The sequence below is a fragment of the Mobula birostris genome, chromosome 3 (assembly GCF_030028105.1).
Source record: "Mobula birostris isolate sMobBir1 chromosome 3, sMobBir1.hap1, whole genome shotgun sequence".
In the NCBI taxonomy this organism is placed as follows: domain Eukaryota; kingdom Metazoa; phylum Chordata; class Chondrichthyes; order Myliobatiformes; family Myliobatidae; genus Mobula; species Mobula birostris.
Genome location: NC_092372.1, coordinates 99,496,965 through 99,518,940, shown reverse-complemented (window position 1 = coordinate 99,518,940; position 21,976 = coordinate 99,496,965). Strand labels below are relative to the sequence as shown.

At 43.4% G+C, this 21,976-nt stretch overlaps 1 protein-coding gene across 1 annotated transcript in view; it reads right to left on the bottom strand.

The window, feature by feature from the left end:
- Nucleotides 1-21,976, bottom strand: part of prkg2 (protein kinase cGMP-dependent 2) — a 133,840-nt gene that overhangs the window by 77,354 nt on the left and 34,510 nt on the right. Inside the window, exons 4-5 of the mRNA XM_072251903.1 lie at nucleotides 19,299-19,404; nucleotides 18,342-18,405 (exon numbers count right to left, since the gene is read on the bottom strand). Of these exons, the coding sequence (XP_072108004.1) occupies nucleotides 18,342-18,405; nucleotides 19,299-19,404 (170 nt within the window). The remainder of the gene's footprint in view (nucleotides 1-18,341; nucleotides 18,406-19,298; nucleotides 19,405-21,976) is intronic.

Below are 21,976 nucleotides of genomic sequence, written 5' to 3'. Positions count from 1 at the left end.
ACTCTGCCTTGGAGTTTGTCCTTCCAAAGTGTACCACCTCACACTTCTCTGGGTTGAACTCCATCTGCCACTTCTCAGCCCACTTCTGCATCCTATCAATGTCTCTCTGCAATCTTTGACAATCCTCTACACTATCTACAACACCACCAATCTTTGTGTCATCTGCCAACTTGCCAACCCACCCTTCTACCCCCACATCCAGGTCGTTAATAAAAATCACGAAAAGTAGAGGCCCCAGAACAGATCCTTGTGGGACACCATTAGTCACAATCCTCCAATCTGAATGTACTCCCTCCACCACCACCCTCTGCCTTCTGCAGCCAAGCCAATTCTGAATCCACCTGGCCAAACTTCCCTGGATCCCATGCCTTCTAATTTTCTGAATAAGCCTACCGTGTGGAATCTTGTCAAATGCCTTACTAAAAGCCATATAGATCACATCCACTGCACTACCCTTATCGAGATGCCTGGTCACCTCCTCAAAGAACTCTATCAGGCTTGTTAGACACGATCTGCCCTTCACAAAGCCATGCTGACTGTCCCTGATCAGACCATGATTCTCTAAATGCCTATAGATCCTACCTCTAAGAATCTTTTCCAACAGCTTTCCCACCACAGATGTAAGGCTCACTGGTCTATAATTACCCGGACTATCCTTGCTACCTTTTTTGAACAAGGGGACAATATTCGCCTCCCTCCAATCCTCCGGTACCATTCCCGTGGACAACAAGGACAAAAAGATCCTAGCCAGAGGCTCAGCAATCTCTTCCCTCACCTCCTGGAGCAGCCTGGGGAATATTCCGTCAGGCCACTGGGACTTATCTGTCCTAATGTATTTTAACAACTCCAACACCTCCTCTTCCTTAATATCAACATGCTCCAGAACATCAACCTCGCTCATATTGTCCTCACCATCATCAAGTTCCCTCTCATTGGTGAATACCGAAGAGAAGTATTCATTGAGGACCTTGCTCACTTCCACAGCCTCCAGGCACATCTTCCCACCTTTATCTCTAATCGGTCCTACCTTCACTCCTGTCATCCTTTTTTTCTTCACATAATTGAAGAATGCCTTGGGGTTTTCCTTTACCCTACTCGCCAAGGCCTTCTCATGCCCCCTTCTTGCTCTTCTCAGCCCCTTCTTAAGCTCCTTTCTTACTTCCCTATATTCCTCAATAGACCCATCTGATCCTTGCTTCCTAAACCTCATGTATGCTGCCTTCTTCCACCTGACTAGATTTTCCACCTCAATTGTCACCCATGGTTCCTTCACCCTACCATTCTTTATCTTCCTCACCGGGAAAAATTTATCGCTAACATCCTGCAAGAGATCTCTAAACATCGACCACATATCCATAGTACATTTCCCTGCAAAAACATCATCCCAATTCACACCCGTAAGTTCTAGCCTTATAGCCTCATAATTTGCCTTTCCCCAATTAAAAATTTTCCTGTCCTCTCTGATTCTATCCTTTTCCATGATAATGCTAAAGACCAGGGAGCGGTGGTCACTGCCCCCCAGATGCTCACCCACTGAGAGGTCTGTGGCCTGACCCGGTTCAGTACCTAGTACTAGATCTACTATGGTATTCCCCTGGTCGGCCTGTCCACATACTGTGACAGGAATCCATCCTGGACACCCTTAACAAACTCTGCCCCATCTAAACCCTTGGAACTAATCAGGTGCCAATCAATATTTGGGAAGTTAAAGTCACCCATGATAACAACCCTGTTATTTTTGCACCTTTCCAAAATCTGCCTCCCAATCTGCTCCTCTGTATCTCTGCTGCTACCAGGGGGCCTATAGGATACCCCCAGTAGAGTAACTGCTCCCTTCCTGTTCCTGACTTCCACCCATATTGACTCAAAAGAGGATCCTGCTACATTACCCACCCTTTCTGTAGCTGTAATAGTACCCCTAACCAGTAATGCCACCCCTCCTCCCCTTTTTCCGCCCTCTCTATCCCTTTTAAAGCACTGAAATACAGGAATATTGAGAATCCATTCCTGCCCTGGTGCCAGCCAAGTCTCTGTAACGGCCACTACATCATAATTCCATGTATGTATCCAAGCTCTCAGTTCATCACCTTTAGTCCTGATGCTTCTTGCATTGAGGTACACACATTTCAGCCCTTCTACCTTACTGTCTTTACACCGTTTATTCTGCTTCTCTTTCCTCAAAGCCTCTCTGTATGTTAGATCTGGCTTTACTCCATGCACTTCTTTCACTGCTCTATCGCTCTGGGTCCCATCCTCCTCGCAAATTAGTTTAAACCCTCCCGAACCATGCTAGCAAACCTACCTGCAAGGATATTGCTCCCCTTCGAGTTCAGGTGCAACCCATCCAATCTGTACAGGTCCCACCTTCCCCAGAAGAGATCCCAATGATCTAAAAATCTAAAACCCTGCTCCCTGCACCAACTCGTCAGCCACGCATTCAACTGCCATCTCCTCCAATTCTTACCATCACTGTCACGTAGCACTGGCAGCAATCCTGAGAACGCCACCCTTGAGGTCCTGTTCTTCAGCCTTCTGCCTAGTTCCCGAAACTCACACTTCAGGACCTCATCCCTCTTCCTGCTTATGTCGTTGGTCCCAACATGTATCACGACTTCTGGTTGCTTTCCCTCTCATACTAGGATGTCGTGCACCCGGTCAGAGACATCTCGGACCCTGGCACCCGGGAGGCAACAAACCAGGCGGGTGTCCTTCTCACGTCCACAAAATCTCCTGTCTGCTCCCCTGACTATAGAGTCTCCAATGACGACAGCTCTCCTCTTCTCCGTCCCACCCTTCTGCACCACAGGGTCAGACTCAGTGCCAGAGGCCCTGCCACCATGGCTCACACGTGGTCGGTCAACCCCGCCAACAATATCCAGGACGGTAAACTTATTATTTAGGGAATGGCTACAGGGGTGCTCTGCACTACCTGTCTGCTCACCCTCGCTTTCGCCCCTCTGACTGTCACCCAGCGACCTGCTTCCGACAGCCTAGGTGTGACTACCTCCCTGTAGCTCTCATCTATGACTGCCTCATGCTCCCCTATGAGTCGAAGGTCATCTAGCTGCTGCTCCAGATTCCTTACACGGTCTTCCAGATCGCCCAGCCGTATGCACTTCTGGCAGATGTGACTCTGTGGGAGAGGGGAGTTCCCCCAAGACTGCCACATCTCACATGAGAGGCATACTAACTTGGCAGTGGGGTGGGAACCAGAGTGAAGGGACTCAGGTAGGATGGAGAATGAAAAAGCAAAGATAGTGCACAGTCAGACTGTCGGGAAGGGCAGGCAGATGATAGAATGAAATTGCAGCTAGCAGGGCATGTTTCAGTGTTTTAGGGATGCAGAATCAAAAAGAGTAGCAAATACAGCACTCAAAGTGATATATCTCAACACACAGAGTATAAGAGATAAGGTGGATGATCTTGTTGCACTATTACAGATTGTCATGTATGATGTTGTGACCATCACGGAATCATGGCTGAAGGATGGTTGACTTGGGAGCTGAATGTCCAGGGTTACACGTATTGGAGAAATAGGAAGGTAGGCAAAGGGGGTAGAGTGGCTCTGCTGGTGAAGAATGGCATCAAATCTGTAGGAAGATGTGACATTGGACTGGAAGATGTTGAATCCTTGTGGGTTGAGTTAAGAAACTGCAAGGGTAAAAAGACCCTGATAGCAATTATTTACAAGCCTCCCAACAGAAGCTGAGATGTGGACCTCAGATTACCACGGGAAATAGGAAAGGTGTGTCAAAAGGGCAATGTAATGATAGTCACGGGAGATTTTAACATGCAGGTCCATTGGGAAAATTAGGTTAGAAATAGATCTCAAAAGACTGAGTTTGTTGAATGCCTAAGAGATGGCTTTTTAGAGCAGTTTGTCGTTGACCCTACTAAGGAATCAGCTATACTGAATTAGGTGCTATGCAATGAACTGGAGGTGATTGGGGAGCTTAAGGTAAAAGAACCCTTAGGGGACAGTGATCACAATATGCTTGAGGTCAACTTGAAATTTGATAGGGAGAAAGTAAAGTGTGACATGGCAGTGGAGTAAAGGAAATTACAGTGGTATGAGAGAGGAGTTGGTCAAAGTAAATTGGAAGGTGATACTGGCAGGAATGTCAGTAGAGCAGCAATGGTGTGAGTTTCTGGGGAAATTGAGGAAGGTGCAGGATAGATGTATTCCAAAAATGAAGAAATATTCAAATAGCAAAATAGTACGACCATGACTAACAAGAGAAGTCAGAGCTATTGTAAAAGCAAAAGAGAGGACATACAACAAACAAAAGTTAGCAGGAAGGTAGAGGATTGGAAAGCTTTTAAAAACTTAAACAGAGCAACTAAAGAAATCATTAAGAGGGAAAAGATGAAACGTAAAAGCAAGCTAGCAAACAACATCAAAGTGGATAGTAAAACTTTTTCGAGTACGTATAAATAAAAGAGAGATGAGAGTGGATACAGGACTACTAGAAAATGAAGTCAGAGAAATGATAACGGGGTACAAAGCAATGACAGATGAAATAAATGAGTATTTTGTATCAGTCTTCACTGTGGAAGACACTAGCAGTGTACCAGATGTTGAGGGAAGAGAAGTGAATGCAGTTACTATGACAAGGGAGAAGATGCTCAAAACCCTGAAAGACCTAAGGGTATATAAGTCACCCAGACCAGATGAACTGCACCCTAGGGTTCTGACAGAGATAAAGTTTGTGGTGGCATTAGCAATTACTGTATCTTTCAAAAATCATTGGACTCTGGCATTATGCCAAAGGACTGGAAAATTGCAAATGTCACTCCACTCTTTAAGAAAGGAGGAAGGCAGCAGAAAGGAAATTATGGGCCAGTTAGCCTAATCACAGTGGTTGGGAAGATGTTGGAGTCAATTGTTAAGGATGAGGTGATGGTGGACTTGGTGACACAGGACAAGATAGTACAAAGTCAGCGTAGTTTCCTTTAGGGAAAATCTTACCTGATGAACCTGTTGGAATTCTTTGAGGAGATTATGAGTAGGATAGATAAAGAGGATGCATTGGGTCCATTCTCACCTCTCTTTTATTTATACATACTTGAAAAAGTTTTACTATCCACTTTGATATTGTTTCCTAGCTTGCTTTTATGATTCATCTTTTTCCTCTTAATGATTTTGGATTTTCAGAAGGCCTTTGACAAGGTGCCACACATGAGGCTGCTTACCAAGTTAGGAGCCCATGGTATTACAGGAAAGTTACTGGTATGGTTAGAGCATTGGCTGGTTGGTAAGACAACAGCGAGTGGGAATAAAAGAATCCTTGTTTGGTTGGCTGCCAGTGACTGGTGGTGTTCTGCACGGGTTGGTGTTGGGACTGCTTCTTTTTATGCTGTATATAAATGATTTAGATGACAGAATAGGTGGCTTTGTTGCCAAGTTTGCAGATAATATGAAGGTTGGTGGAGAGGCAGGTTGTGTTGAAGAAACACGTAGGCTGCAGAAAAACTTAGATTAGGAGAATGAGCAAGAAAGCGGCAAATGAAATACAATGTTGGAAGATGCGTGTTTATGCAATTTGATAATAGAAATAAATATGCAGGCTATTTTCTAAATGGGAGAAAATCCAAACATCTGAGATGCAAAGGGACTTGGAGTTCTTGTGCAGAACACCCTAAAGGTTAACTTGCAGGTTGAGTCAGTGGTGAGGAAGGCAAATGCAATGTTAGTATTCTTTTCAGGAGGTCTAGAATACAAGAGCAGGGATGTGTTGCTGAGGCTTTAAAAGGTACTGGTCAGGCCTCACCTTGAGAATTGTGAACAGTTTTGGGCTCCTCATCTAAGAAAAGATGTGCTGGCATTGGAAAGGGTTCAGAGGAGGTTCACAAGGATGATTGTGGGAATAAAAGGTTTATCATACGAGAAATGATTGATGGCTCTGGGTCTGTACTCGCTGGAATTTAGAAGGATGGGAGGGGGATTCTCATTGAAACCTTTTGAATGTCGAAGGGCCTAGACAGAGTAGATGCGAAAAGGATGTTTCCTATGGGGGGAATAGAGCCTCAGGATAGTGGGGTGTCCACTCAAAACATTGATGCAGAGAAATTTCTTTGGCCAGAGGGTGGTGAATTTGTGGAATTTATTACCTTGAGAGCTCTGGAGACCAATCATTGGGTATACTTAAGGCAGAACTTGATAGGTTCTTGATCGGACATGATTACAGGGAGTAGGCAAAGGAGTGAGGCTGAGAAGGGGAATAAAGGATCAGCCATGATTGAATAGCAGAGCAGGCTTGATGGGCCAAATGGCCTAATTCTGCTCCTATGTCTTATGGACTTATGGTGTAGCTCCTCCACCCTAAGGGTGGTCTCATCTTGGCACAAGAAGAGGCCATGGGTTGACATGCTGGAACAGGAATGGGAATCTGAATTAAAGTGTTTGACCACCAGGAAGTCCCACTTGTGGCAGTTGTGGCAGATAGTGTGGAGGTGCTTGATGAAGTGGCCCCAATTTACGGTGGATCTCACTAATGATTTGGAGGCCACATCGGGAGCACTGGAAACAATGGATGACACCATCAGATTCGAAGGTGAAGTGTTGCTCTCCTGGAAGGACCGCCTGGCGCCCTGAATCGAGGTGAGGCAGGTAGCATTTAAGCCATTTGCAAGGATTTAGTGCCAGGAGGGACAAATCGACAAGGGAATCACAGAGGGAGTGAAAGCATGGGGGGGGGGGAAGATAAAGATAAACTTGGTGGTAGGAACCCTTTGGAGATGGTGGAAGTTGCAGAGAATTTTGTGTTGGATGAAGAGGCTCGTGGGGTGGTAGGTAAGGACAAGAGGTTCACTTGTTATTCAGGACAAACATCAAGGTGGAGGAGAAATGTGATCTAAGTGATTTTGACCATGGAATGTTTGTTGATATCACAAGGGGTAGTTTGAGTATCTCAGAAACTGCTGAACTCCAGGGAGTTTCATGCACAATTGTCTTTAGAATTTACAAAGAATGGTGCAAAACCCAAAAAATATGGCAGTTCTGTGGGCAAAACTGCCTTGTTAATTAGAGAGATCAGAGGAGGATGGTCAGACTGATTCAAGCCAACAGAAGAACAATAGTAACTCAATAGACATGTGCTACAACAGAGGTGCGCAGAAGAACATCTTTGAATGCACAACACATCGAACCTTGAAGTGGATGGGCTTCAGCAGCAAACGGCCAAGAGCATGCACTGAGTGGCCACTTTACTAGGTACAGGTACACTGAATAAAGTGGTCACTGAGTGTATGTAGGCATTTTCAGGGAGCTACAGACTTGGACCCCAAGATCCTTTGGCACATAAACAATATTATGGGCCTTGCCATTAACAGTGTACTGACCCTTTGCATTTCACTTTGGCCAGGTTAAACTGCATCTGCCATTTCTCTGCCCAAATCTCCAATGCTCTACAGTATATCCCATTATATCCTTTGCCAGACTTCCTCACTGTCCAAAATACTACCAATCTTCATATCATCTTGAAGCTTACTAACCCACACATTGACACTTTCTTCATTTATGTGTGCGTTCGTCCATCAATGTCGATGAGGACCTCAACACCATTACGATGGTGTCGAAACTAGTGCGTAATTTGGATTTAAGTGAGGGAGAGTTGCGCAGCATTAGCCTCACTGTCTCTTCCCAATTCCCATCTGGATCCAGTGGCAAGACAGAGTCGAGATGGCTGGAGAAGGGACTAGGCACAGTGGATGACCAGGAAGTCTTCTGTGTTTTGTCCTGCTCTACACGTTCCACGACGCTTGCAGAGACCGCCTTCTTGACTGTTGGACCTTCCATTAGTCTCGTCCGCTCAATCCACCGGAGTCTGTCTTCACATGCTGGGATAGACAACTCCCTATCTCATCCAGGATTTGAGACCTGTCGGCTACCCGCACCTGATTTAGTCAGCACAAAAAAGAGGCCCCAGTATGGATCAAAGTTCAAAGTAAATTTTATTATCAAAGTACATAGATGTCACCATATACGACCCTGATATTAATTTTCTTGGGGTATATTTAATAGTAACAATAACAGAATCAATGAAAGATCATCCAACTAGAGTGTTCAACCAGAGTGCAGAAGACAACAAACTGAGCAAATACAAGATAGGAAACAACAATAATAAATAAATTAGCAATAAATTTTGAGAAAATGAGATGAAGAGTCCTTGAAAGTGAGTCCATCCATTGTAGGAATAGTTTAGTGATGGGACAAGTGAAGCTGGGTGAAGTTATCCCCTTTTGTTCAAGCTCCTGATGGTTAAGGGGTAATAACTGTTCCTAAACCTGGTGGTGTGTGTCCTGAGGCTCCGGTATCTACTTTCTGATTGTAGCAGCGAGAAGAGAGCTGTCCTAGGTGATGGGAGTCTCTGTTGATGAATATTGCTTTCCTGTGACAATGCTCCATTATCATGGTCCGGATTGGGGTCCCTTTAAATTTACCTTGTTTATGTTACGATCCAGACCGTTGATTCCCTGTTTTCCCGTGTCCCTTGGCTTTGGTGATTAGAGATAGCTAACACTCAGCTGAACCGGTAGCTTATAGTCTTCGGCTTTCAGCCGTACGGCGCGGGAGCGTCTGCAAAGTCACCAAAGGTACGGCGTGTCAATGTCATCTGGCCAGAGCAAGCCTAGTCTCCGCCCGAAGCGAGTGCCGGTAATTCGCTTTTCCTCACCGGAACAACCCTGTCAAGTTACCTCGCCAAAGCGAGCCTGCAAAGTTTCCTCACCGAGGTGGGTCCATCAGTTAACCCGCCGGAGGGAATCAAGAACCACTGTCTACTGTTCTCGGGCCGAGTCAAGAGCTCGCCCCTACCTGGAGGCTCCAAGTCAAGTCCTGGCCCTGGCGGCATCCGAGTACCAAGTCAAGTCCTGACCCTGGCAGCATCCGAGTACCCAGTCAAGTCCTGGTCCTGGCGGCATCCGAGTACCAAGTCAAGTCCTGGTCCTGGCAGCATCCGAGTACCTAGTCAAGTCCTGGTCCTGGCGGTCTGTGATTCCTGTCCTACTCCCCCCTCTGAATCCCTTCTCTGCCCCTCTCGCCTCTAGCCCACGTCTGTAGCCCTCACCTGCACCTCGGTCTAGTTCTATCGCTGGAACTAGTTAGGTACTGTCTGGTGTTCTTTCGTGTTAGTCTTGTCATGTCCTCGCCTCCGTGGGGTAAGTCAGGCTGTCTTTCCGTTGCCCCGTGGAGCTCATGAGTCCCAGCCCTATGTTCTGTACCAAGGAGGGGTCCCGGCTCTCTGTTCTGTGTGTGAGTCCCGGCCCTATGTCCTGTACCCAAGGAAGGGTCCTGGCTCTCTGTTCTGTGTGTGAGTCCTGGCCCTATGTCCTGTTCCCAAGGAGGGGCCCCGGCTTTGTGTTCTGTGTATGTATCCATGGTTCCATGTACCTGCTCCCCTAGACCGAGGCTCTGTGTTCCCATGTTCCTCCTCTCTCTAGCCCATGTCATGTCCTTGCCTGGTTCTGGGATCCGAGCCAGAGGCAAGACCCAGGTACTGGGTCCTTGCCCAGTCTCGGGCTCAGAGTCCATACCCTAGCCTCTTCATGTCTCCTCTAGTTCTGGGATCCGTTTCCGAGTCCTAACCCAGACCCCTAGTCCCAGCCTAGTCGTAGTCCTCAGTCCTTGTCCAGTTCGCTGCTCCTGCTCCTGCCTTGCTCTCCTGGTATCGAACAAGAAACTAAATTTAATTAACCTCACAAGATGTGTCTTGCATTTGGATCCACCCTTGCTCCCAATGCCTCCGCCATTGTGACATCCATGTAGATGAGCTCAATGGTGGGGAGAGTTTTACCTAAGATGTACTAGACCATATCCACTACTTTTTGTAGGATTTTCTGTTCAAGGGTATTGGCTTTTGCATACTAGGCTGTGATGCAGCCAGGCAATATATTCTCCACTATACGTCTACAGAAGTCTGTCAAAGTTTTAGATGTCATGCTGAATCTCCACAAACTCCTCAGGAAGTAGAGGTGCTGCCGTGCTTTCTTCATAATTCCACTTATGTGCTAGGCTCAGGGCAGGTTTTCTGAAATAATAACCCAGAGGAATGTAAATTTTCTGACCCTCTCTGGCTTTGATCCTCTGATGTGGACTGGCTCATGAACCTCTGGTTTCCTCCTCCTGAAGTCAATAATCAGCTCCTTGGTCTTGCTGACATTGAGTAAGAGGTTGTTGTTGTGGCACCACTCAGCCAGATTTTCAACCTCCCTCCAATGTGCTGATTCATCTCCACATCTGATTCAGCCTATAACAGAGGTGCTATCAGCACACTTGAATATAGCTTTGCAGCTGTGCTTAGCTACAAAGTCATAAGTGTAAAGCAAGTAGAGCAAGGGACTAAGAATACAGCCTTGTGGTGCACCTATGTTGATGGAGATCGTGGAGATGTTGTTGCCAATCCTGAATGACTGGGGTACTTATTGATCCTTGTAGAATATAGTTGCAGATCTCTAGCCAGAATAAATCACATTGACCACTACCATCTGACTGCTGAAGGCAAGCCAATTCCAAACTCAAACTGCCACATCAGCTTGGGTCTCAGGGATCTTAATCTTCTGGATGTGCTTTCCATGAGAGATCTTGTAAAAATGCCATACTAAAATCAAAATACATAAGATTCACAGCTCTACCTTCATCAATAGCCTTTGTCAACACCTTGAGAAACTCAGCTAAGTCAATTCAGACATGACCTGCACACACAAAGATATGCAGACTGTCCTTAATTAGGCCATGGTTTTCCAAATGCTCATAAATCCTATCCATAAGAATCTCTCCAGTAACTTGTCTACTACTGGCATAGACCCACTGCTTTATGGTTTCCAGGATTATCGCTATTTTTCATCTTAAACAATGGAACAACATAAGCTATTCGATGGTCCTCCAGAACTTCACCTGTGGCCAGGGAGGATGTGAAGATATTGATCAAGGCCCAACAATCTCATCTCACACTTCTCTTCAGAGCCTGGGGTATATCCATCAGACCCTGAGATAAACCAAAAGTTATTTTTCAGATATGTAAAGAGTAAAAGGGAGGACAGAGTGGATATTGGACTGATAAATAACACTGGAGAGGTAGAAATGAAGGACAAAGAAATTGCAGAAGTGACTGTGTTTGCTATTACTAAGGAGAAGGTGCTTACAAAGCTGAAAGGTCTGAAGGCAGGTAAGTCACCTGGACCAGATGGAAAACTCCCTAGGGTTCTGAAGGAGGTAGCTGAAGAGATTGTGGAGGCATTAAATCTTTCAAGAATCACTAGATTCTGGAATGTTTCTGGAGGACTGGAAAATTACAAACGTCAGTCCACTCTTTAAGAAGGGAGGGAGGCTGTAGAAAGTAAATTATAAGCCAGTTAGCCTGACCTTAGTGGTTGGGAAGACATCGGTGTACATTATTAAGGATGAGCTCTTAAGGTACTTGGAGGCACATGATAAAATAGGTCAAAGTCAGCATGGGATCCTTAAGGGAAAACCTTGCTGATGAATCTTTTGGAATTCTTTGAGGCAGAATAGACAAAGGGAAGTCTGTCGATGCTGTATACTTGGATTTTCAGCAGGCCTTTGACAAGATGCCACTCATGAGGCTGTTAAACAAGAGCCCACGATAACATAGGAAAGATACCAGCATGAATAGAAGATGGGCTGTCTGGCAGGAAGCAGACAGTGGAGATAGAGGGGGCCTTTGCTGGTAGCGGCCAGTGATTAGTGGTGTTCCACAGGGGTCAGTACTGGGCCCACTTCTTTTCGCATTATATATCAATGGCTTGGGTGACAGAACTGATAATTTTGTGGCCAAGTTTTCGGAGGGTACCAAGAAATGTGGAGGGGCAGGTAGTGTTGAAGAAACAGAGACTCTGCATAAGGACTTAGACAGACTGGGAGAATGGAGAAAGTGGCAGGTGGAATATAGTATAAGGAAGTATGTGGGCATGCACTTTGGTAGAAGGAATATTTTGGAAATGGGGAGAAAATTCAAAAATTGGGTGCAAAGGGACTTGGGAATACTTGTGCAGAATTTCTTAAATGCTAACTTTACGTAAGGAAGGCAAATACAATGTTAGCATTCATTCAAGTGGACTAGAATATAAAAGCAAGGTTGTAATGTTGAGGCATTATAAGGCTTTGGTCAGACAGTACCTCAAGCATTGTAAGTACTTTTGAGTCACTTATATAAGAAAAGATATGCTAGAGTTGGAGAAGTTCCAGAGGAGGTTCACAAGAATAATTTTGAGAATGGGGAGTGCTTGATAGCTACTGGGCCTGTACGCTACAGTTTTGAAGAATGATAGGGGGATCTCATTAATGCCTATCAGATATTGAACGGCTTAGACAGAGTGGCTGCAGAGAAGATGTTCCCGAGGACCAGAGGGTGTAGCCTCAGAATAGAGGAACATCAATTTAGAACAGAATTGAGGAGTAATTTCTCTCATTTCACTTCATCAGGAAGATGAGATCGTTTGGAATATGGTATATATATCCTCCATTCCCTGAATATTTCCGTGATCCATATCCAGATCCCCAATTCCCTGAATATTCCTATGACCCATATCTCCATTCCCTGAATATTCCTGTGATCCATATTCCCCCATTCCCTGAATATTCCTGTGACCAATATCTCCCATTCCTTAAATACTTCTCTGATCCATATCCATATCTCCCATTCCCTGAATATCCCTGTGATCCATATCTCCCATTCCCTGAATATTCCTGTGATCCATATTTCCCACTCCCTGAATATTTCTGTGATCCATAAACCCCATCCCCTGAATATTCCTGTGACCCATATCTCCCATTCCCTGAATATTTCTGTGATCCATATCCATATCCTTCATTCCCTGAATATTCCTGTGATCCATATCTTCGATTCCCTGAATATTCTTGTGATCCATTTCCCAATTCCCTGAATATTCCTGTGATCCATATCCCAATTCCTTGAATATTCCTGTGATCCATATCTCCCATTCCCTGAATATTTCTGTGATCCATATCCATATCCCCCATTCCCTGAATATTCTTTTGATGCATATCTCCCATTCCCTGAATATTTGTGTGATCCATATCCATATCCCCCATTCCCTGAATATTCTTGTGATCCATATCCCCATTCCTTGAATATTCCTGTGATCCATATCTCCCATTCCCTGAATATTTCTGTGATCCATATCCATATCCCCCATTCCCTGAATATTCTTTTGATGCATATCTCCCATTCCCTGAATATTTGTGTGATCCATATCCATATCCCCCATTCCCTGAATATTCTTGTGATCCATATCCCCATTCCTTGAACATTCCTGTGATCCATATCTCCCATCCCCTGAGTATTTCTGTGATCCATATCCATATGCCCCATTCCCTGAATATTCTTGTGATCCATATCTCCCATTCCCTGAATATTCCTGTGATCCATATCTCCCACTCCCTGAATATTTCTGTTATCCATAAACCCCATCCCCTGAATATTCCTGTGATCCATATCCATATCCCCCATTCCTTGAATATTCCTGTGATCCATATCTCCCATTCCCTGAATATTCTTGTGATCCATTTCCTAATTCCCTGAATATTCCTGTGATCCATATCCATATCCCCCATTCCTTGAATATTCCTATGATCCATATCTCCCATCCCCTAAATATTTCCGTGATTCATATCCATATCTCCCATTCCCTGAATATTTCTGTGATCTATAAACCCCATCCCCTGAATATTCCTGTGATCCATAAACCCCATCCCTTGAATATTCCTGTGATCCATATCTCCCATTCCCTGAATATTTATGTGATGCATATCCCCATTCCCTGAATATTCCTGTGATCCATATCTCCCATTCCCTGAATATTTCTGTGATCCATATCCATATCCCCCATTCCCTGAATATTCTTTTGATGCATATCTCCCATTCCCTGAATATTTGTGTGATCCATATCCATATCCCCCATTCCCTGAATATTCTTGTGATCCATATCTCCCATTCCCTGAATAATGTGATCCATATCCCCATTCCATGAATATTCCTGTGATCCATATCCATATCCCCCATTCCGAGTATTCCTGTGATCCATATCCCCATTCCCTGAATATTCCTGTGATCTTTATCCCACCATCCTGCATATTCATGTGATCTATATCCCTACTATTGCCTGCGTATTCATGTGATCCATGTCCCCCAACCCTGCATGTTCATGTGATCCATGCCCCCCAACCCTGCATGTTCATGTGATCCATGCCCCCCAACCCTGCATGTTCATGTGATCCATGCCCCCCAACCCTGCATGTTCATGTGATCCATGCCCCCCAACCCTGCATGTTCATGTGATCCATGCCCCCCAACCCTGCATGTTCATGTGATCCATGCCCCCCAACCCTGCATGTTCATGTGATCCATGCCCCCCAACCCTGCATATTCATGTGCCAGTCTAAAAGTCTCTTAAATGTTAATATTGTATCTGCTTCCACCGCTCTCCCTGGCAGTTCACTCCAGGCAGTCACCACTCTGTTTAAAAACCACTTGCCCAACACATCTTGAAACTTGTTCCCTCCCACCCTAAATGCATGCCCTGTATTATTTGACGTTTCTCCCCTGGGAAGAAAGCTTGTGTGGTGCAGTGGTATTCTCTCCCGCCATTTCACTGGCCAGAAACCACCATCTTAAAGTATAAGGAAAGGATAACTATTATTGGGTGTGTTTGGCTCATGCCTCTGGGGACACAACAGAGGCACCACTTTGTGAATATATGTGGAACAGCAGTGAACTTGGATGTTAAGGGATATGGGGCATTCCACAAGACCTTTGGCCATGATGTCTAAGGCATGATTTGAAAATGCAATTTCACCAACCAATGTGGCCTTCACCTTAAGACCAACTTACTGCCAACAGATATGGGATCTCAATGCCTTTCATCTGATAAAATAAACATAGCAAGGCAATTTTTCCTCCATTAAGAACATAGAACATAGAAAATCTACAGCACATTACAGGCCTTTGGCCCACAATGTCGTGCCGACCATGTAACCTACGCTAGAAGCTGCCTAGAATTTCCCTACCGCATAGACCTAAGCACCATGTACCTATCTAAGAATCTCTTAAAAGACCCTATTATATCTCAGGTCAGTCTCCGGAGGGAAGGCCCCAAATCCTCGGCCTTGCCTATTGCCTGTTGCTGAGGCTGGGGTCGAAACGCTCGGCAGAGATGGTGCTCGTTGCATCGGTGTCGGAGAGCTGGTCGGAGGCTTGAAGTTTTCGGACGGACTCAGAGTCGGACTGCGGTCGGATGCTTCCGGGATGCTGCATCGGCAAGTTTGCAGCGCTGGAGGTTTACCATCTGCGTGAGATGATGGGACTTTCGAGGGACTTTGAGATTTTACCGTGCCCATGGTCTGTTCTTATCAAATTACGGTATTGCTTTGCACTGTTGTAACTATATGTTACAATTATGTGGTTTTTATCAGTTTTTTCAGTCTTGGTTTGTCATGTGTTTTCTGTGATATCATTCTGGAAAAACATTGTAGCATTTCTTAATGCATGCACTACTAAATGACAATAAAAGAGGACTGCGTGTCCTCATAATCTAATCTAATATCCACCTCCACCACTGTTGCCGGCAGGGCATTCCATGCACCCACCACTCTCTGTGTGAAAAACTTACCTCTGACATCCCCCTTCTACCTACTTCCAAGCACCTTAAAATTATACTCTATCGTGTTAGCTATTTCAGCCCTGGGAAAAAGCCTCTGGCTATCCACACGATCAATCCCTCTCATCATCTTATACACCTCTGTCAGGTCCCTTCTCATCCTCCATCACTCCAAGGAGAAAAGGTCAAGTTCACTCAACCTATTCTCATAAAGCATGTTCTCCAATCCAGGCAACATCTTTGTAAATCTCGTCTGCATTCTTCCTATACCATCTACATCCTTTCTGTCATGAGGTGACCAGAAATGAACACAGTACTCCTAGTGGAATCTAACTAAAGTCTTATATAGCTGTAACATTACCTTAAGGCTCTTGAACTCAATCCCATGGTTGATGAAGGCCAACACACCATAACGCCTTCTTAACACTGTCAACCTGTACAGCAGCTTTGAGTGTCTTATGGACATGGACCCCAAGATCTTGCTGATCTTCCACACTGCCAAGTGTCTTACCATAATTCTGTCTTTAAATTTGACCTACCAAAATGAACCACTTTCACACTTATCTGTGACGAACTCCATCTGGCACTTCTCAGCCCAGTTCTGCATCAATCGATGTCTCGCTGTAACGTCTGACAACCCTTCAGACTATCCACAACACCCCAACTTTTGTGCCATCAGCAAATTTACTAACCCATACTCCTACTTCCTCATCCAGGTCATTTATAAAAATCACAAAGAGGACAGGTCCCAGAACAGATCCCTGAGGCTCACCACTGGTCACCAAACTCCATGCAGAATACAAACCATTCACAACCACCCTTTGCCTTCTGTGGTCAAGTTAATTCTCTATCCACAAAGCGAGTTCTCTTTGAATTCCATGCCTCATTGCTTTCCGAATGAGCCTGGCATGGGGAACATTATCAAATGCCTTACTGAAATGAATATACACTACATCCACTATTCAGTATATTTACAAAGACAGGTGTGTAAAAAGGGCCTGAAGGATCATTGGGGACCTGAGTCACTCCAACCACAAATTGTTCCAGCTGCTACCATCCGGGAAACAGTACTACAGCTTAAAAGCCAGGACCAACAGGCTCCAGGACAATTTCTTCCACCAGGCCATCAGACTGATTAATTCATGCTGACACAAATGCATTTCAATATTATATTGACTGTCCTGTTGTACATACTACTTATTATAAATTATTATAAACTGCACATTTCACATTTAGATGGAGACATAACATAAAGATTTTTACTCCTCATGTATATGAAGGAAGTAATAAAGTCAATTCAATTCAATTCACTGATCGATGTGTTTTGTTAAATCCTCAAAGAATTCAATCACGTTCGTAAGGCATGACCTGCCCTTGACAAAGCCATGTTGGCTATCCCTAATCAGATTATGTCTCTCCAAATGCTCATAAATCCTACCTCTCAGGATCTTCTCCAACAACTTGCCCACTGCTGAAGTCAGACTCACTAGTCTATAATTTCCTGGGTTATCTCTTCTCCCATTTTTGAACAAGGAAACAACATTTGCAACCTTCCAATCGTCTGGTATTTCTCCCATCCCTATTGATAATGCACAGATCATAGCCAGAGGCTCAGCAATCTCCTCCCTTGTTTCCCACAGTTGTGATTTTCTCATAAATCCCCTTTCATCCCCTTCAAGCTGTAAACTTCTTACTGAGCAAACTGAGGAAGATCAGCTTATTAAAGGTTTTCTCTGATTCAAATGACTGAAGTGTTGCAGGACTTCTCACCAGCACAGAGATTGAGGCAGGGTAGAAACAGATATCAATCTCAACATCATACAAAAACTGAACTGGAATCTTAACTAGAATGAGATACAATGAACAATATGAAACCACAGTATTGTAGGAAGCTTAACTGATCCTTGCATCATCGAAGTTCTGCTTGCCCAAATTTAAGGTAAAGTTGTTCAGCCATTGTAATACAGTCCTTGGTAAAGCTAAAATCATGCCACAATTCAAGTGCCCACAATCCTAGTATGTCCACTGCCCTAGTATACTGATGTTTATTACGTGGGAAGAGCAGGAATGAAGAATGGGAAAGAAGGTAATATTCTAGATTCTTTAAAGCAAAATTACTATTAATATATTGGAAAACTTATATCATTTCATATAATTTCATACAGGTTTCACACAACCTACATCAGCATGTCTTTGCCCTTTAAATGGAAAACAGACTATCACTAAAATGAAACTGAACTCTCTCTATTCATCCACAATTAATACTTCCTAAATCACATTTAAGTTAGTTAGAACAACTGACATTATGCTGCTAAAGTACTTTTAACTGACGAAAAGGAAGTGCATTCACAATAAAGTTTCAGCTATGTCTAAAAGGGAAATTGAACAGGTTTATACCACCACCTATTATATCCTATGGTCTATATGACATCATTGTCACTTTATCACAATTAAAATAGAAGGTAATCACTCTTGATGCAATTAAACAATACAAAATCTTTTTTGGCATGTTTTTTCATGATATGCTTTAGATAAACATGCCTATTTTAAAAATTAAACGTAATACAATTCACTGATTAAATTCCTGTATTACTTTTGAATAGTGCAGATTATGCAACATTTCCCCAATACTTTGTGATAGAGATATGAAATAAAGAGGCTATATTATGTAATCTCTGTAATATCCTTTACAGTAAATAACTTACCACTTCTAAACAGTCTACTATCTTCACAAGTTTATCTTCTGGTAGGTTCTTAAGCAAAGAAACACTAGAAAAATATATGGGTTATAAGTATTAATAAACATGCCTGATTCCAGTAAGTTTGCAAGGTAAATAATGCTGTATAAATTTTGACATGCAAAGAGCCAATACTTCATTTTATAATCTGAGTTAATATTCAGGACCACTTTTCTTTCGTATAAAAGGCACAGAGAACTACAAACACAAAACAGACTCTGTAACAAATGCAAAATAGACAATGTTACAGTACAATGTGTCTGGATGGATAACCAAGCAGAAACATGCTTGAATTAACTTTGAAAAGGAGATTGAGTGATAGTCCTGTTTCCATTTAAGTGACAACATGCACAATTAAAATTATCCTGCTTCTATTGGAGTATTAATCTGAAATCATAAGAAATGCGTTGACTCAAAGTTGTGCACAAGCTGAATGTTCCACGTATTCCATAAAACATCATTCCAAATTTAAATGTAGTCTGTAGGTTCTGGTGGCAGCACCTTGATCAAGTGTCAAAGTAAAATAGTAAACTACAGGAACACCAACGCATTACTTGGGCCATTAAGGTTGATTTATCACATACCTTTTCAGAAAACAATGCTTCCTTTTATTTTAAATCTCTTCCTCTCTGCTCCTGAAACCCAGACCAAGCACAAGAGCAAGTATGTTCCCTCTGGTGTCCTTTGCCACATTTATTGCTCAACAAAAATCTGAAAACCTATTAGCTGCTAACATTATATTGCACATTGTGGGAGTTGGTTATAGTACAGTAACAGAATGTTCACTTTCTAAAAATATGCTTTGGGACATCCTGAGATCACAAAAGACACCATATAATTGTAAGTTTGTCTTTGCTTTTGAAATCTTTAGATATTACATGTACTGTGCATGCTATCACAGGGAATTATGACGCTGAAATTTACCTTCTGAGGAAGTTTCTGTATTGCTCATGTCTCGCCTGAGTTGTTCCTCTTATAATATTCTGAAAGACTTCTCGATCCAGAACCCAGGTTTTGACACAGGTTACAGCTTTAAGAGGATAATCACAGGACGAGTTATGACACATGTCAACTTTCGGCTACCTTTTCTTATACATAACAACCTGGATGACCGTGGATTTGTGAGCAGAGTCTGTGTGCCAGTACACATTAAACCTGGAGAGCCTTACAATTTGTTCCTGCTCATGACTGGAGCTGCTGATCTTAGCTGCAATCAGCTATTGTGATCTGGATTGGAAGCAAATTAATTTTGTTGGATTTCTGATTAGCAACCAATGAGCTGTTGCTTCAAATGTGCTTTATAAACATTAGATAGGAAGCTCCCTGGCTCATAACTTCCCCAGTGGTAGAATGCTGCCCTCAGTAACGTTCACAAGTCAAGTGGAAATTAAACCATAACACCCCACAAGAAGAGGATAAAGATGTAAAGAAATAGGTGATGATCATACTTTCCAATCTTCTGACCTCATGAGAGTAATTCTTAACTACAGAGGATTCAATCCTACACCTAGTTTTACTCAAGGGAGTCTGACCTCATACGATGTGTTAACAATGTGATTGAACTAAGATTCTGCACACCTTATGATTCATTGCAGAGAGTGGATGGAGTGGCAAATGTAACCACTGTCCAGCTAAGCTCCAAATATGGATTTCTATTTTCAGCAAAACCCCAGTAAACAGATTGGTAAACAGCTAAAGATTTTAGGGAGCTAGGTAGAAAGCTGAAAAACAGGACTTCCAGAGTAGTAACCTCCGGTTTGCTGCTTGTATCTTGTACAAGTGAACGTAAGAATAGGATGATTTGGCAGGTGAATGCATGGCTGAGAAACTGGTGCAGGAAGCACAGGCTCAGATTTATAGATCACTGGGATCTCTTCTAGGGAAGGTACAACCTGCACAAAAGGGATGGATTACGCCTAAACCGAGGGGGACCAATATCCTTGAGCACAGGATTGCTAGAGTTGTTTGGGAGGGTTTAAGTTAATTTGGCAGGGGGATGGGAACAGGAGTGATAGTGCTGAGGATGAGGTAGTTGACTTACAAACAGAGGTAGTGCCCATGTGTAGTGACACTCCTAGCAAGGAGAGGCTGATGATAGGACAGAACTGCAGTTTACTGGATGAGTTGCAATGTAAAAGGTGGTCAAATTCGAAAAAGGTGAATGCAGGACAGAAGGTATTATATTTGAATGCATGCAGGGTACGGAATAAGGTAGATGAACTTGTAGTGCAGCTACAGATTGGCAGGTATGTTGTTGTGGATATCATTGAATCCTAGCTGAAAAAAGATTATAGCAGGGAGTTTAACGTCCAAGGATACACATTGTATCAAAAGGACAGGCTGGTAAGCACAAGCAGAGGTGTGGCTCTGTTGGTAAAAAAATAAAATCAAATCATTAAAAGAGGTGACAGAGAGTCAAAAGGGATTGAATTGTTGTGGGTAGAACTAAGCAACTGCAAGGGTGAGAGAAAAACCCTGATGGGAGTTATACCCAAACACTAGTAAAGATGTGGTCTACAAATTACAACAGCAGATAGAAATTGCATGCCAGGGCAATGTTACAATAGTCATGAGGGATTTCAAGATTTCAATATGCAGGTAGATTGGGAAAATAAGGTTGGCGCTGGATCCCGAGAGAGAGAAATTTCTAGAATGCTAATTTTAGAGTAGCTCATGGTTGAGCCCACTCGGGGATCAGATATTCTGGATATGATGTTTTGCAATGAACCAGAAATGATTAGAGAACTTAAGGTAAAAGAACCCTTAGGGGCAAGTGATCATAACAAGATTGAATTCACCCTGAAATTTGAGAAAGAGAAGCTAAAGTCAGATGTATCAGTATCACAAGTGGAGTAAGGGGAATTAGAGAGGTATGACAGAGGAGATGGCCAAAATTGACTGGAAAAGAACACTGGCAGGATGTCAGCAGAGCAGCAATGGCTGGAATTTTTGGAGGCAATTCAGAAGATACAGGATATATACATCCCAAAGAGGAAAATGTATTCTAAAGGCAAGATGACACAATCATGGCTAACAAGAGAAGTGAAAGCCAACTTAAAAGCCAAAGAGAGGGAAAATAATAGAGCAAAAATTAGTGGGAAGTTAGGGGAGGGGAGAGAACGTCGTCTCAGACCATGAGAGGCCTGCGTTGGGCATTTTCATGCCTTACAAGGCACAAGTTGGAAGTTAGAGGATTGGGAAACTTCTAAAAACCAACAGAAGGCAACTAAAAATCATTAAGAAGGAAAAGATGGAATATGAAAGTAAGCTAGCCAATAATATTAAGGAGGATACAAAAAGTTTCATCAGATACATAAAGTGTAAAAGAAGCAAGAGTGGATATCAAACTGCTGGAAAATGATGCTGGAGAGAGAACTGGCAGACAAGGAAATGGCAGATGAACTAAATAAGTATTTTGTATCAGTCTTTGCTGTGGAAGACAGCAGGACTGTGCTGGAAGCTTGGGAATGTCAGGGGTCAGAAGTGTGTGAAGTTGTCTTTACTAGGGAGAAGATTCTTGGAAAACTAAAAGGTCTGAAAGTAAATATATCATCTGGACCAAACGGTGTGCGCCCAGTGTTCTGAAGGAGGTGGCTGACGAT